This window comes from Amphiprion ocellaris, chromosome 9 (assembly GCF_022539595.1).
Source record: "Amphiprion ocellaris isolate individual 3 ecotype Okinawa chromosome 9, ASM2253959v1, whole genome shotgun sequence".
NCBI lineage: Eukaryota > Metazoa > Chordata > Actinopteri > Pomacentridae > Amphiprion > Amphiprion ocellaris.
In genome coordinates this window covers 17217401-17232047 of record NC_072774.1, presented here as the reverse complement: position 1 = coordinate 17232047, position 14647 = coordinate 17217401, and the positions used below count along the sequence as shown (strand labels likewise).

At 40.5% G+C, this 14647-nt stretch overlaps 1 protein-coding gene across 2 annotated transcripts in view; it reads right to left on the bottom strand.

The window, feature by feature from the left end:
• bbs9 (Bardet-Biedl syndrome 9) overlaps positions 1-14647 on the bottom strand; it is a 179320-nt gene that overhangs the window by 53662 nt on the left and 111011 nt on the right. For both annotated transcript variants that reach the window (XM_035948795.2, XM_023271681.3), the window contains one exon: positions 5927-6037. In XM_035948795.2, the coding sequence (XP_035804688.1) occupies positions 5927-6037 (111 nt within the window). The remainder of the gene's footprint in view (positions 1-5926; positions 6038-14647) is intronic.

The following is a 14647-nucleotide window of genomic DNA, read 5'->3' as shown; positions in this document are numbered from 1 at the left end:
CAAATGAGACCACTGACCACAGATTGACACTGGCTCTGATGAGTCTTCTACGGACTCAAAGAGCAGATTGAAGGAAGAGACCTAAGTTGCTGTTAGGCCGGAGTTCAAACTAACCTCTTCTTCTAACAAATGTAAGAATGTGTGCATCTGTGTGTGAGGGAAGGAGATAGAGAAAAAAATAAGCATTTGTTTTGTGTCCTTGCTATCTGGTTCTCATGTATAAAAGAAAAACGCATATGGACCTGCACATGTTGTATGTGTGCCTGCATCTAGTTGTGTGTTTGTGTATGTGTGTCCCTGGACTGGATCATGTCTGTGATCCCAGGTGGGCTGTAGGGGAGGAGCAGAACAACAAAAAAGGATGCAGCGGCAGGAAAGAGGAGAAGGAAGACACTCTCCCTTTCATCTCTCTTTCATCCCTCCTTTTCAAGCAAAGGAGAGAGAGTGTGCTCCACTCTTCTCTTCCTCCCTCCCTCTCTCTCTCTCTCTTTCTCCCTCTGTCCCACTTTCAGATGCCTTTTGATGCCTTTCAAGTCAACCAAATGTGCTTTCCGGCTGCCATGCACTCTAACAGAAAGGCCTGTGTGTGTGGTGCGGGGTTTGGCATGGCGCCTAATTACTTTAAAGTCATAGACAGGTAGGCGGAAGGTGTATGTGTGTGTGTCTTTGTCTGCAAAATATGAGCTTTGAACTGATTTGTTCCCTGCCACCCTTTTCCTTGGTTTTATGAGAGTTGTGAGCTGGCCAGTCTGCCCAAAGGCCTTTTTGGCATCTTGCCATCATCAGACAAAAAAATCCTTTACTGTATGTGTTTGGCCAGATGACAAAACACCACCGACACATCAGCATGACATGCATTTAGCTGATTTTAGCTTGTTGCAGACACACCTGTATCGCCATATACCCTATGTTGGCCGACAATAACCAAAAAATTTACATGCCCCTATACCAGAGATATTTGTAAGAGTACAGAAACCGTTTGATTGTTCTGTTCACAACAGAGCATTGACAGAATTATTGCTCAACTGTAAACTGTCACACTCAATATACATATAGGTAAAAACAACTACAGAGTCTTTATCAGAATTTATCAGAATGTTTGCTCATGTCAGGCCTTTTTGTTTTATTCTTTAGGGGAAATTAACATGTATTTTGATCAGTAAGGAGACAGAAAACAAAGGTGAACAGCCAAAACGGATGTACCATGTGAATGAAACCCTCTATAATGGTGTACGTAATTTCATTTGTGACATTGATTCTGCTTGGAAAATACATTCCTCCAAATGCCAACTGTGTCAACAACCTTAAAGTTTTGGGAAAACAGAATTTATATGAATTATTCATGATACCCGCAAAGAGATTTTTTTATGGGGACTAGCTGTTGTGTGATCTAAAGCAAATTACATAAATTACATTATATGTTCCTACTGAATCAAGCCTTTAAACTGTGAAGCAGCTTTTATACCAAAGTGTCCTTGAGTAGCACCACAAGAGACTTACGGCATAAGGTTTAATAAACAATCACATCATTATGTACAAGGCCTTCACAAGCCACTGCTGTTTCTTATTTTCTCTCTTTCTGTCTGATGAGGTGGAGGAGTGGTGGCTACAGGACAAGTCTGGACATGATGTTACCTCCTCCTTCCCCTTCGTCCCCAAATAATTTCTCTCCCCCCATTCTCTTCGTCCCTCCTTCGTTCTCTCATTTTACGAAAACCACAGATTTGCTCTAGAGGTTTCCATGACAAACAATACTAATTAGGGATCATTTTCCTTTTTGCTTTTTTCTGTGATGTCTGGCAAAGAGTGACGTCTGTTAGTGTGTGTGTATCAGAGCATAAAGGAAAAAGCCACAGAAGGGAAGTACTGTTAAGTCTCTGTTTTGATATTGAACCTAAGATGACTAGACATACAAATAATAAAGCTCAAATAATTGCACATCGAATGACAGCTACGGCAGACCTGAAAGGGAAATAAGTGACCGAAACCTACACCTTTCTTATACAGAGTTAAGAGTGTTTGTACTGAGCTTAATGCAGTTAAGAATGTAATATAACAAGTCTTATGGGGCTTTCAGAAAGTTTCCCTGCTGCTGCGGATTGGCAGCAGCAGGATGCAATGCCACCTCTGGCTACTTCTGATTCTACTGGCCTGTACAAACAGCTAATGTGAGTGGGTTGTAGCTTAAAGTAAATTAAGGGAAAGAATTGACAATGTGGCCTGTTTCACATTGTCAAGTATTATGAAACATAAAAACAGACCATTGAATTGAATTCAAGATCAGCTTGAAACTCGATCTCTCTTTGTTTACTGCAGTTGTAATGGTCCCAAATTGAACATTACAACAAGTTTAAAAAGTTGAATCAATGATAAAACTCTATATTCCATTTGAAAATAGCTGGGTGACTTCACAAGAGCAGCAGTTGTCCTGTTTAAAGTTAAAATGATAAATGGCAGTGGCAACAGCTTTCTGCCTGAAAGCAACTTTATTAAGATAAAACTGACATTTCACAGTTGAATCTTGTACCAGTACCCATTTCTGACCTTACTGAGTTCAACAGGTGTTGCCATAATGTTCCTAATCCTCATAAAAGATAGTTTTTCTCTCATCATCTCACATCACATATCAGCATTTTCACTAAAACTCCAAATTTATTTAGTCATGGGTTCACCAATTCATAGAAATATGATAATCCAATGTGATTATGTGTGCACATATTGTATTTGCGTTTTTATCAGACAAGTGCTCATGATCAGGACAGAAAACAAGTTAAATCTGTCAGTCACTAGTTTGATCACAAAATTAGGAATTCAAATCTTTTCTAATCTAATTCACTGTCAAAATGTTTTCATCTGGGACATTTTAAACGCAGCAGTACCTGGTTGAGTTCATGCACACATGTCCAACACATATATAACTTATAAGGTGCAAATTACAATGCACTGCTAACCATGCACTGGCATTCAGCTGTGTTTTGTGGGAATTTAAGTGTTATTTGATATAGCTCAGCATATGGATTTCAAGGCTGATTTGTCGAGAAGTGAACAGTGCTGCAAATTAAAACACATTGGTGCACGAGGGCTTGTTATAACCTTAATATCCACCCTTGTGGGTGTGAAAACTGGATATCTAAGCTCAGAGAACACAGACTGGCACTGACACACTCACTGGCAGTGTGTGTGTGTGTGTGTGTGTGTATGGATGTATATGTATATGTGTGCGTATCTAATGATCCCTGTGTCGCCTTCTCTGAGTCTCCCACACCTCCCCTTCTCATTAGTGGTGACGCCTGAGTGGATTAACCGCACGCGTGCACACACACACGCACACAAACACACACACAGACACCAACCAGCTAACGAAAGCAGAGCCCATCAAAGAGAATCTATCCACCCTGATTTAGGAAAGACAAACTGTCATAAAACACGGATTTGTCCTCAATGCAAACCAGAAGCCCCTTTCTGGCAGGAGACTCTGTGTGTGTGTGTGTGTGTGTGTGTGTGTGTGTGTGTGTGTGTGTGTGTGTGTGTGTGTGTGTGTGTGTGTGTGTGTGTGTGTGTGTGTGTGTGTGTGTGTGTGTGTGTGTTTGACACAGAGCCAGGAGAATCAAAAAACAATCTAAATTTGTTGCATGTGTGTGTGTTCCAGTGATCTGCTTATCATATCTCAGATTAAACTAATCTGATAAATAACCAAAATGGATGAGAAAGGAAACAGAAGGACACAACAATGAATCAAAGGAAGAGAAAGAGAAAAAAATTTAGGTGTCAGCTCACTTGATTAGAAAAATAAATACACAGAGCTCTACTAAACAATAAAATATCTCATCTTCTAATCTGATATGTCTCGTTCACACTGCTAGAGCGAAGGACAGACTATGAGCAGAGCCAGATGAAAACACAACAGTGAGAACAAAAGACAGCAGACACCCAGAAGAGAATGAAAGTGTGGTCCAACTCCCAAACCAGAGAAACAGTGAGTGCAGACTTGGCAACTGTAAGTCAACAATGGTGGACATAATCCCAATTCTCCTCTCACATCATTGGAAATCACTATCTATAGCAATAACAATGTGAAAAGAAAAATAAAAGGGTGTTCTTCACTGTGATTATGGCTGCAATAGAGAAAGCAGTCAGATTTAAATCAAAGATCAGCAAACTGCAGTAATCACATATTTCCAGGAAAGAACATCTTTGAGGACACTCTGGGATTGGGTGAAACATGATGTAAGATAATGGAAAACAAAACAAACCCATTTACATGTAATAAACTGCTTCAGGGTATCTGTTGGTTTTAGGATGGCAAGATTTTTTAAAAGGCATGATTCAGCACTTTGATAAAAATGCTATAGACGTTGAAATGACAAATGGGGGAAAAAACGTGCACACTAGCAGTAAGATTCCATTTACTATAAATGTGATTTCTTTGTCCCCTATTAAAATGTAAAATGCTACAGGTCTTTTAGATAGAGAGGTCAGAATTCATCAGGCGCACAGATGGAGGGAGATCACTGATCCCAAATGGTTTAACACATATATCCACTGTCAGCTATTTTACAGAAACACCCACGACAATGACTCAAAAACGTTGGAAAGTTTGCTAACACAAAGCCAAATTTTTGTGAAATGATAAAACTGCTGAGACAGAATCATCTTATAAAAGGTGTTATAATTATCTGCGTGCATATGTTGTAATACTAGTTACCTCAGCAAAAAAAGTTGTTAATATAGTGTGATAGTGCTTTTTTCACAAAGTTGAAGTCAAAGCAAACAAAGCAAAAAAATGAAAGAAAATGGAGTTTTTCCTTAGTTTCAATGAAACAACTTGTGTATCACCTCTCCTTGTTCACTGTTTTAACATCTAGTGCAGCCAGCATCAACAGCAAAATGTAGAAATAATAATAATTATCCCAACAAACACTAACTGTCCTCTACATGTTGTGCCAATATATTTGTAATATCACAAAAATAGAATCAGTGACCACACACAACCTGAATGCATCCAATATTACTTCAGTGCCCCTTAACAAAATAGCATAAGGCCCCAAATCTTTTTCTGGGGAACAAAACAGATGTAGATTGGACAGGCAAACTGTTATGACCCCTTCAATTCTTAAGCAGGAGAAGGGAGCTGGTCCACTGTTTCATGAGCAGGGTGCTGCCATAATTGGAAAGGAAAGATCTAGTTAGGGATCATAACCCTGCCTGTCAGTCTACAGGCCCTGTAGACTTTACTAATTTACTAAGTCTTTCACTAATACATTTTTAATTTAACCTTCATGTTTCCACAACAATCTGATTTGCCTGCAATTCAGTAATAGGGCAGCATTTTGTTTTGGGAATATCTGTTGCAAGCAAATCCAGCTAGGATTCAGCAGAGACCATGAAAGAGAGACTTCATTTATACAGCAGAAGTCACACCAAAAAATAAATGTGCAGGACAGCAGGACTGAAAACCAGTCAACAAAGTCTGTCAGTTAGAATCACAGTAAACACCCATGCTGCATCTGCATAACCAACTTTACTGTTTTCTTTCATCTTTTGGCACCGACTAGAATCCAAACCGTGCAGATTCTGCACACCGCGAGCCAACGGCAGTCAAAGCAGTACGTACAAATAACAGATGAGAAAGAGAAGCATGCCAGGAGGGAAAATAGAGGTGGATTACAACAGTGAGACAGACAGTGAACAGATATCAGTGTCAGGGCTCTGGTCAGGATTTAGTGACAAGCTGGGAGCAATGCTGCAGATGTACTATGGGGCGATGTATTCTGATACGCTCTGGTTGGACATGTGACAAGGTGAAGGAGAGTCACTGATGAGTCTCAGAGCTGGAGAATAGTCAGCTCCAAATAAACGCACAAAGAAGGACAAAAGATGATCATACAGGATGAGTAGAAAGATGAGGAGTTTTGGGGCCACTTACCCTTCTTGACTTTCTTAGACGGCTGTTTCTTCTTGATGTATTTGATCACCTCCTGTTGAAATTCCATGTCCTCCCCATCACCAGTCACCTCTGCAATAGGCTCAACACCCCCTGAGTGAAAGGTAGAGAGAATCTCTCAGCAAACTGGGTGCTATATATGAAAAATAAAAATTCAACAGGTTTTTTATTTTCTTTTTTGTTTGAAAATGCTTTCGTCAACAAATGTATGCTCAGAGGTGCTCAGAGTGATGACAGCTTTCTACAGCAGGCCAGGTAAAGAAAGCAGGCATTAAAGAACTGCTTTGCGTCTGGACATCTTGACAAAGTCAAACATTTTTCATTCTCCAGCAGGTTTTGCTGACACTTCTGGGATTTGCACTAACAGGTTTGCAGCTCCAAAAACTCATTTTCAGTTTTTGTGTGTAATGTAAAGCTGAAATTATACTTTCAAAAAGATTCCAAGTTAAAGTCTTGCCACATTACTGGCTCAACTCTGATACCTTGAGCTGCAAAACCATTAGGATGGCATAACAATGTGGTAATAGGTTTTAATGCAGAACAGTCGTAAAGCCACTTTGATTATGGACACTTGAGATCATCTCTGTAATCTGTTTTTATTTCAGTGAAGTTTTTGCTTGCCACCAGGCTCATGAGTTGATTCTATGGGTACAGATCACCCTGTGATTCACATATCAAAAAACGTTGTTGTTTTGTATGCTGTGTGGAATATTCTACAGTATGGGGCTCCAGTTGATAACGGTTTTCAACCAATTTAACCAATTCTCATTCATTAGGATGATCTGGAGGTTATAGTAAAAGGTGTCTCTTCTCTGCCAAGAACATTAGCAGAGCTAAATTTAATTATCATTTCAGACTCCTCCCTGCTTTGGTCTAGCACTTACTGGTGCTTAAACGCTACAGGACCGCTCTATCAGCTGCACCCTTGTCACAGAACTGGATGATTTTTGAAGAGACAGTGTGTTTTTTTTGACCATTTCAGTTCAGAATGCGATGCACTTTTTGCAATAAGTAAAGTGCATAATGTTGGCCATTTTATATTTCCGTGTTTCCCACTAGCATGTGACAGTGTGAAAGCCTATGCATGCAGAGACTCAGCACTCCAAAACACTACTATTTGTAGATGCTACAATTTATTGATGTTCCCTCAATGCCTCACATGCATCAGTAGATGCCACTAGGAGGCTGGGCACTTGAAGGACTCTAGTTCCCACTCAGTTAACTCAGGCAGGTTTGTGGCAAAGAAGCTGAATGTTAGATTTGAAATCAGGTGTTTAACATCAGAGTTAAGTTGAAATGGAGTGAATTTATCTACCTGGGAGGGCCGCACACCGACAGATGTGCTGCCTGTCAGGTGAAGCACGATGAAATCCTTGCCCCTTCAGTTCTTTTTAATGTTGTAATCTAAATCATGTCAGCTTAAAAAGCATATTTGCAGACAACAACACGTTGACTAAAATGAACCACACTGTTAGACAAATAAAATTATCCAAGATTAATTAAAAACAAAGTAAATTAAAAACCATAAAACAATAAAGACATGCCAAATGTGACCCGAATCTAGTCAAGAACAAATTTTTAAAGAGGAGCAACAAAATTATACTGCTACAAACAGGAATAAACAGAAAATTGTTGGTGACTTTGTTGTTAACATGCAATAAACATTACTTTTCCCTACTGTAAATAATCTGTGACTTAACATTCTGATCTGAACTACCTGGTTGGATGTTACTGCTGCACTGGTCCAATTTCTTCCTTAACCACATTTCTAAATAACTTTTGACCCCTGCAGCCACACTGAATTGTGTTTCTCGTTGTGTTGGCATATATTTACACTAAAATACATAAACCAAATGTACATCTTTTAGGATGTCACTAAAGGCTAAATAGTGAAAAAAAATGTGTTGAACATGTGGTTTGCAAGTGCGTGTGTGTGTGTGTAAACCTAGATGTGTGAGGGTGTGATTGTGTGTGTGTGATGAAATCCCTGCTAAAATCCCATGGATCAGTCTGGATTTAGGGAGCTCTTGAGGCCGATGAATTGGACGCCTTGTCTCTCTCTGTCCCACCTCTCTGTCTCCTTCTCTCCCCCCTTTCCCCTCATTCGTCTCCTCCCCTCTCTGTCTCCTCTTCCTCTTTTTTCTATTCCACCTTGTCTCCATCTGCTCTTCATCCTCCTTTCCTCCCATTTGTCTCCTCTTGTCTCCTGTGGCTCCTTGTGCACTCTTCTTTGCTTTTTTCTTTCCTTCTTCTTTCTATCCCTCTTTTCTAACTCCTTTATCTACTTCTCATCCCCCATCGCATCTTTCCCATATTTTCTTCTGTCAATTCTTCCTTCGTTTTCTCCGTATTTCATCCTTCACTTTCTCCTCATTTCCTCGGCTCCCTGAGGATTGTGTCCAGTTTCACGGTACTTTCATTTAATATGCGCTACACACATCGTGCCTTTGTGTTCTGTGTGTGTGTGTGTGTGTTTGTGGATGTATGAGACAGAGTGTGCATGTGTGTGTCTGCCATCATGTCTACCTTAAGGTGTCTGAGAATGTGTGTGTCTCCATCTCCCCCACTGTGTCTACATCTGTGTGTGTGTGAATGTGTGTGTGCAGATTACCCTAAGCCCTCTCTAATATTTATCCTAGCCTTTTTTTTAAAGCCAATCTTGTTCTCTTTGGTGAGAGCCCAGCCTGTGGCTTCACACACACACAGACACACACGCTAAATCACAGTTGTTTGAAATGGGATATGCCTCGCTCTTAATTGGGCAGGTGTTTTTCTAAGGCGAGTTGTTTTTTTTAACACTGTCTTACAATTTCACGGGGAATGTGTGAATCTACGTGTGTGCATACGTGTTTTAACCTCATTCTAACATCAACATCAGGTAAGGAAATAGCCCACCTCTCGAGTAACTCAGTCTGAAACAAACTCACATCACACACAGACCGTTTCTCACCGCTGACCTCTCATACATTCCTCCCTCTCCCTCTTTCTCTCTGTAAACAGTAGGTGTTGTACCACTTAGTCAGAGTTGGGATGTGTTTCTCTTGGCTGTGGTCAGATCTATATTTGTCTCACCAGACAGGTTATCAGATTCAGACTCAGTGCTCTCACCTTTAAGTGAAGGGGCATACCATATGCCACCTCGTTTATAGGGGACATATGGTATGTTCATTTGCAGGTGTGTATTTTTACACTAGGAATAGAAAAAAAATCCTTATTTGTCTCACACTACCTGTTATGCAGTCCCTATTTAAATTCCCTACAAATGAGGAGGAAACAAGAGGAAGATACATGTATAATCTGTTATTGGTAAATTTTTGCTGAACGCAAAGTGATGAAAATATTCCATATCTGCAGTGCGCATTTGTAAATTCATATCTAAGCTGTTTGGTTGAGTTAAAACAAACTCTGCTTGATATATAGGGTTTATTTAGGCTGGTTTGAAAGCTGATAATCAGCGTCCTCAGTGGACAAGACCTCAGCCTTTCAGAGCAGAAAGTACTGCTTATTTTGATTATTTTATATAATAGTCCCAAACTGTCTTTTAACTATATCGAAAGTGCTTCAAACCTACTCAAAATGTGTCAAACTCTCAAGAACTTGTGTTATCACTGCACCACCCGTAGGTGTAATGACAGATGTAGTGTAAGCATAAGAAGTATTAACAGTCGAAATAACAGTTACAGTATTCTATGATTAACTCCGAATGGATTCCAACTGCTGCAAAGTGATCCTGCACTGGGAACGAGATGTAAAACCTGCACTTTTTCTGTTTCATAACTTGAGAGTAAGTCATAACATTCTGCAGCGCGGTTGGCTCCTTCACCTGGTGAAGTCAGCATGAAGCCTCAAGTTTCTGTTATTACACACCGTCTGCACAACTCCTGGATCCGAAAAGACAGCAGGTGTGCGACGAGTTCTGGACAGCTTTGGAGGTTTAGAGGCCACCTGCACGTGTATTTGGGTGGACAGTCTGGGACATGCGGAAACCATGTGCAGCTTGAGGCAATTTGAACATTTGCAGATCTGTTTGTATATAAATGGGGATAGTTTAGGTCAGTCAGTGACAATTTGAGGAAAGCTTGAAGAAAGTTCAAGCCATTTTGTTACAATTTGGAATAATGCGGTATGGTGTGGGACCATTTGGGCCAGTTTTTGACAGTTTGGGGCCACTTTGGGACAGTTTTGGAACACTTCTGGACAGCTTGGTTGAGGGGTTAAGCGGCTTCCAATAGACAGCTCTGTCTTGGTTTGCTGTATGGAGACACCAGTGCATTCCTGCTTTATTCTGGGCTGCGGTTTGAAGATGGGGGTGACACTGCACTGCTGTGGTTACCAGCAATTTGGCTGTGGGCTTTACGCTTTTTCAAGCCCCCCTCAATGTACACATGTTCGTACACACACACACACACACACACACACACACACATATACAGTATGCTAGACCCACAAATTTGCACACACGCACACCCACACTGACATGCTTTTGAAAACACACATCAAAAACCAGCAAGTGTGATTCCTTTAAAAACTGCTGTGTGAATCAAGACACCTGGTATCTTTTGTCTAGCTTTCAATCTGAACCTGCAAACCACTTTTCAGTGCTACAAAGGCACATTAACACATTCATCATATAACTTGCATTTATCTATCAAAAAAAACCCAACAGATCTTCCATTGCAGTGAAATTACAAAGAATACAAAACTATTTAAATGATCACTTTTAGATCATGATTCTCAGCAACTCAAAAATCAATTCTTGTTGTTCCCAGACTATAAAAACAAAATCACTTAAGACATATTGAATGATGAACTTCAGGTAATGGTTGATTCAGTCTTAAAATAGAGCTCTACTGTGACATATATAGCATTCTGGAGGAGAACTCTTCAATTAGGAAACACCACAGAGAGAGAACAAAGACAGCTGGTCAGGATTACACACAAGACATGACCTACACTTACACATACTACATGCATTTTCCTTTGCTCTGTGTCTTCTGAACTTACACATACACACACATACGTACATATGTGCACACACTCATGCACACAAACGCAGCCCATCTTCTCCCCTCTCTTTAAATCTAAAATAGATGCAGGGCCCAAACCACAGCTACCAGTGGAACACTGTGAAAATAACTGCAACACACACACACACACACACACACACACACACACACACACACACACACACACACACACACACACACACACACACACACACACACACACACACACACACACACACACACTATAGGGATGTGTGTGGATGACAGGATGTGTGTGTGTGTGTGTGTGTGTGTGTGTAGTCTCTGTGTCTACTTGCTTCATCTGGACTGTTAACATAAGCAAACTCTTTTGACTTCATTAGCATAGGAGAGGAGAGGAAAGAGAAACTGAGGACATACGAAAGAATTACATTCAGAAAATACAGCAGGATTTAATGCATTAGAGCAGAAATCAACATATGGCACGACATTAAAAATGGAAAAAGAAAAGAAACAATCACAGAAGCGAACGTCCGAAAAATATAAACAATATACCAGAAACTGATCAACAACCAAAAAAGAACTAAAACACAAGATTCACTGCTGGTTCAAGGAGAGGAGAAAGCAGCAGAATAAACAGACCGGAGTTAAGCACAGATGGGAGACAGGACAAGGTTTTGCAAAGAGAAAGTATTGCTCATGCACTCACTGATTTAACTTATTTAGATAGATATAATGTGTATATGTGTGTGGGTGGGAGAGGAGCTCACTATACACACCTCCCTAGTTGAGGGAGGTTCAGAGTTATGCTGACAACACACTGACTAATGAACCGTACGATAAACAGTCCTGATTTCACCAGGTGTGTGTCTGGTTATGTGTGTGTGCATGTGTGTATGTGTGTGTGTGTGTGTACAGATTGCAGCTGTTGAAGCTTGAAGTTGGTCTGAATGATGTCATCAGGGTGAGACAGAGGTTTGTGTAATGAAGACAATCACCTAAAAAGTCCACACAACTTTGATTTAACTACCAGTAATAATGATGATACCAGTTGCAATATATTACTGTTTAGAGTTAGTGGTCAACCAATACAGGTTTTTCACTGGATGATGCAGATATTTATAGAGTATGGTGACTGATGGCCAATATATAACGATGTTATGATGTTTTCTTTTTGGACGTTATTAATAAATTACTGAGGACAAATGAACATCTGCCACTTGTTGGTGGCGGTGCACTTTGCTGTTGCCACAGACTATAAGTGAAGATTGATAAAACCTCTGAGACACTACCCATAGGTTTCCTGAAGGGTGATTTTGAAGCTCTGTGTTGTGGTTCTGCTGTCTCCATCTTAGCAGTGCCTAACTTGTCCTAACACCTGGCTAATCCAAAAATGAGCAAAGAGGTAGAGCACAAGGAAAGTTCAAGTGGGCCAGGCAAACATCTCTGGACTGTCCAATGATGACAAAGCCCCCAGCGGTAAGTCTTGACACAATGTAAATGTTGATTTGTAGAAAAATGTAACCCCCATTACAGTCGCCACACGTTACGACATTACTATATACTATTGTCTATAGTTAATTATTTTTAACTATAGACAATTTTTTTTTGTACCAGCCCGTAGATATATCTATTTCTGGTGTAGAGTTGTGCATTTCATTATGGGGATCTATGGGGAGTGACTTCCTTTTGGAATAAACCTCAAGTGGCCAATTGAGGAACTGCACATGTGCCTTGGCTTCATTTTTCGGTACTGGAAGTTGCTACTTGGCTGTTCCCCATCAATTTTAAAATTAAAGTATACTTAACATGCTACCTCAGGTCCACTGACTTAGAAAATAGCAAAGGCAAATAAAACAAAGTCTTGTCTCCTCTGTTCGGTGTGATGCAGATTGTATGTAATCTGTTCAAAGCACAACTTTGCACCAAGGACCCTGTAGCTGTAGTAACTAGTCAGGTCCCAGTAGCCAGTGTGGACCAACCAAACAAATTAATAGTAATAATAATGAATTTTATTTGAAAGTGCCTTTCTTGGCACTCAAGGACACTGTACAAACAAACATTTCCTTATCTACACAATACTCATTAAAAACAGTAAAAACAATAGAGACAGGGCAATTGGCATCAGATGGAATATGCAGTTTTGAACAGATGTGTTTTTAGCTGTGATCTGAAATGGAGGAATGAATCCATATTTCTCAATTGGGTGGCAATGAATTCCAGAGACGTGGTACAGAGAGGCTGAATGCTCTGATCCCCATGGTAGTGAGATGGGCAGAGGGGACAGACAGGTGAATAGAGGAGGAGGATATGAGGGAGCGGGAGGGTGTAGGAACATGGAGGAGGTCAGACACATATGGAGGGACGAAGTTATGAATGGCCTTGAATGGTAACAGGAGGATTTTGTATTGAATGCAGAACTGAACAGGGAGCCAGTGGAGCTGTTGAAGGACAGGAGTGATGTGGTGGATGGAGGGGGTCGGACTGATGATACGGGCAGCTGAATTCTGGACCAGCTGAGGTTTATGGAGGGATTTGTGAGGGAGGCCAAAGAGGAGTGAGTTACAATAGTCTAGATGGGAAGTGACGAGGCTGTGGACAAGGATGGTGATGGTGTGGCGGGTGAGGGAGAGGCGGATGCGGTGGATGTTTCGTAGGTGGAAGTAGGCAGATCAGGTAATGTTACTGATGTGTCATTGAAAAGATTGAAAAGATAGAGTGCTGTCGTGGATGGCATCCAGACTCTTAACCTGAGGGGAGCCCTGTTATCAATGGTAACTTGCCATACCGAGCAGGAATTTGATCAGTGCTAATTGTTTCAAAAGGTGAAAGATGCCTTTATTATCTATGTACATGAAAATACTATGGAATTCGCCAATCTCTTACAGAAGCAGCATGGGTCGTAGTGGGACACGTTTATGAAATGTCACAATACAGAATAAAATAATATATCTGCACAAATAAAATCTAATAAATACCGAAGTATGTACACAAATAAGAGCAAGCATTTAATCAGCTAACCAATGAATTGGTCTATCACTATTCGAAATCCATCCATCCATTATCTATACACTGCTTAATCCTCATTAGGGTCATGAGGGGACTAGAATCTACCCCAGCTGACTTAGGGTGAAGGCAGGGGACACCCTGGACAGGTCACCAGTCTATCACAGGGCTATACACAGAAACAAACAAGCAAAATTACATTCACACCTATGGACAATTCAGACTCCCCAATTAACCTGAGCATGCTTTTGGACTGTGGGAGGAACATGGAGAAAACCCACGCATGCACAGGGAGAACATGTAAACTGGATGCAGAAAGATCCCAGGCCCAGGATGGGGTGCAAACTGGGGATCTTCTAGCTGCAAGGTGACAGTGCAGCCACTGTGCAGCCCACTATTCAATACATGACCTTAAATTATTGATATATGGGAAAGGTGCTTTTGCTCAAATTAATGTCAAGTTTTACAGTCTACATTTTAACATTATTAAAAACAGCTGACATTATACGATACTATTGAATCTATGTCTATAGTAAACACATTACATGCTTGTTTGCTTGAAAATACTGTGGCGCAAGTGAGGCCCAGTTACAGGATAGTTAGATTAAATGTTCAAAATAGCTGGTTTGTGTAACTTAACATTACAACTGCCAGTGCAAAGATCATATAGTTATTAGGAAATGGAATACTAGTATTTATCATGTATATAGGA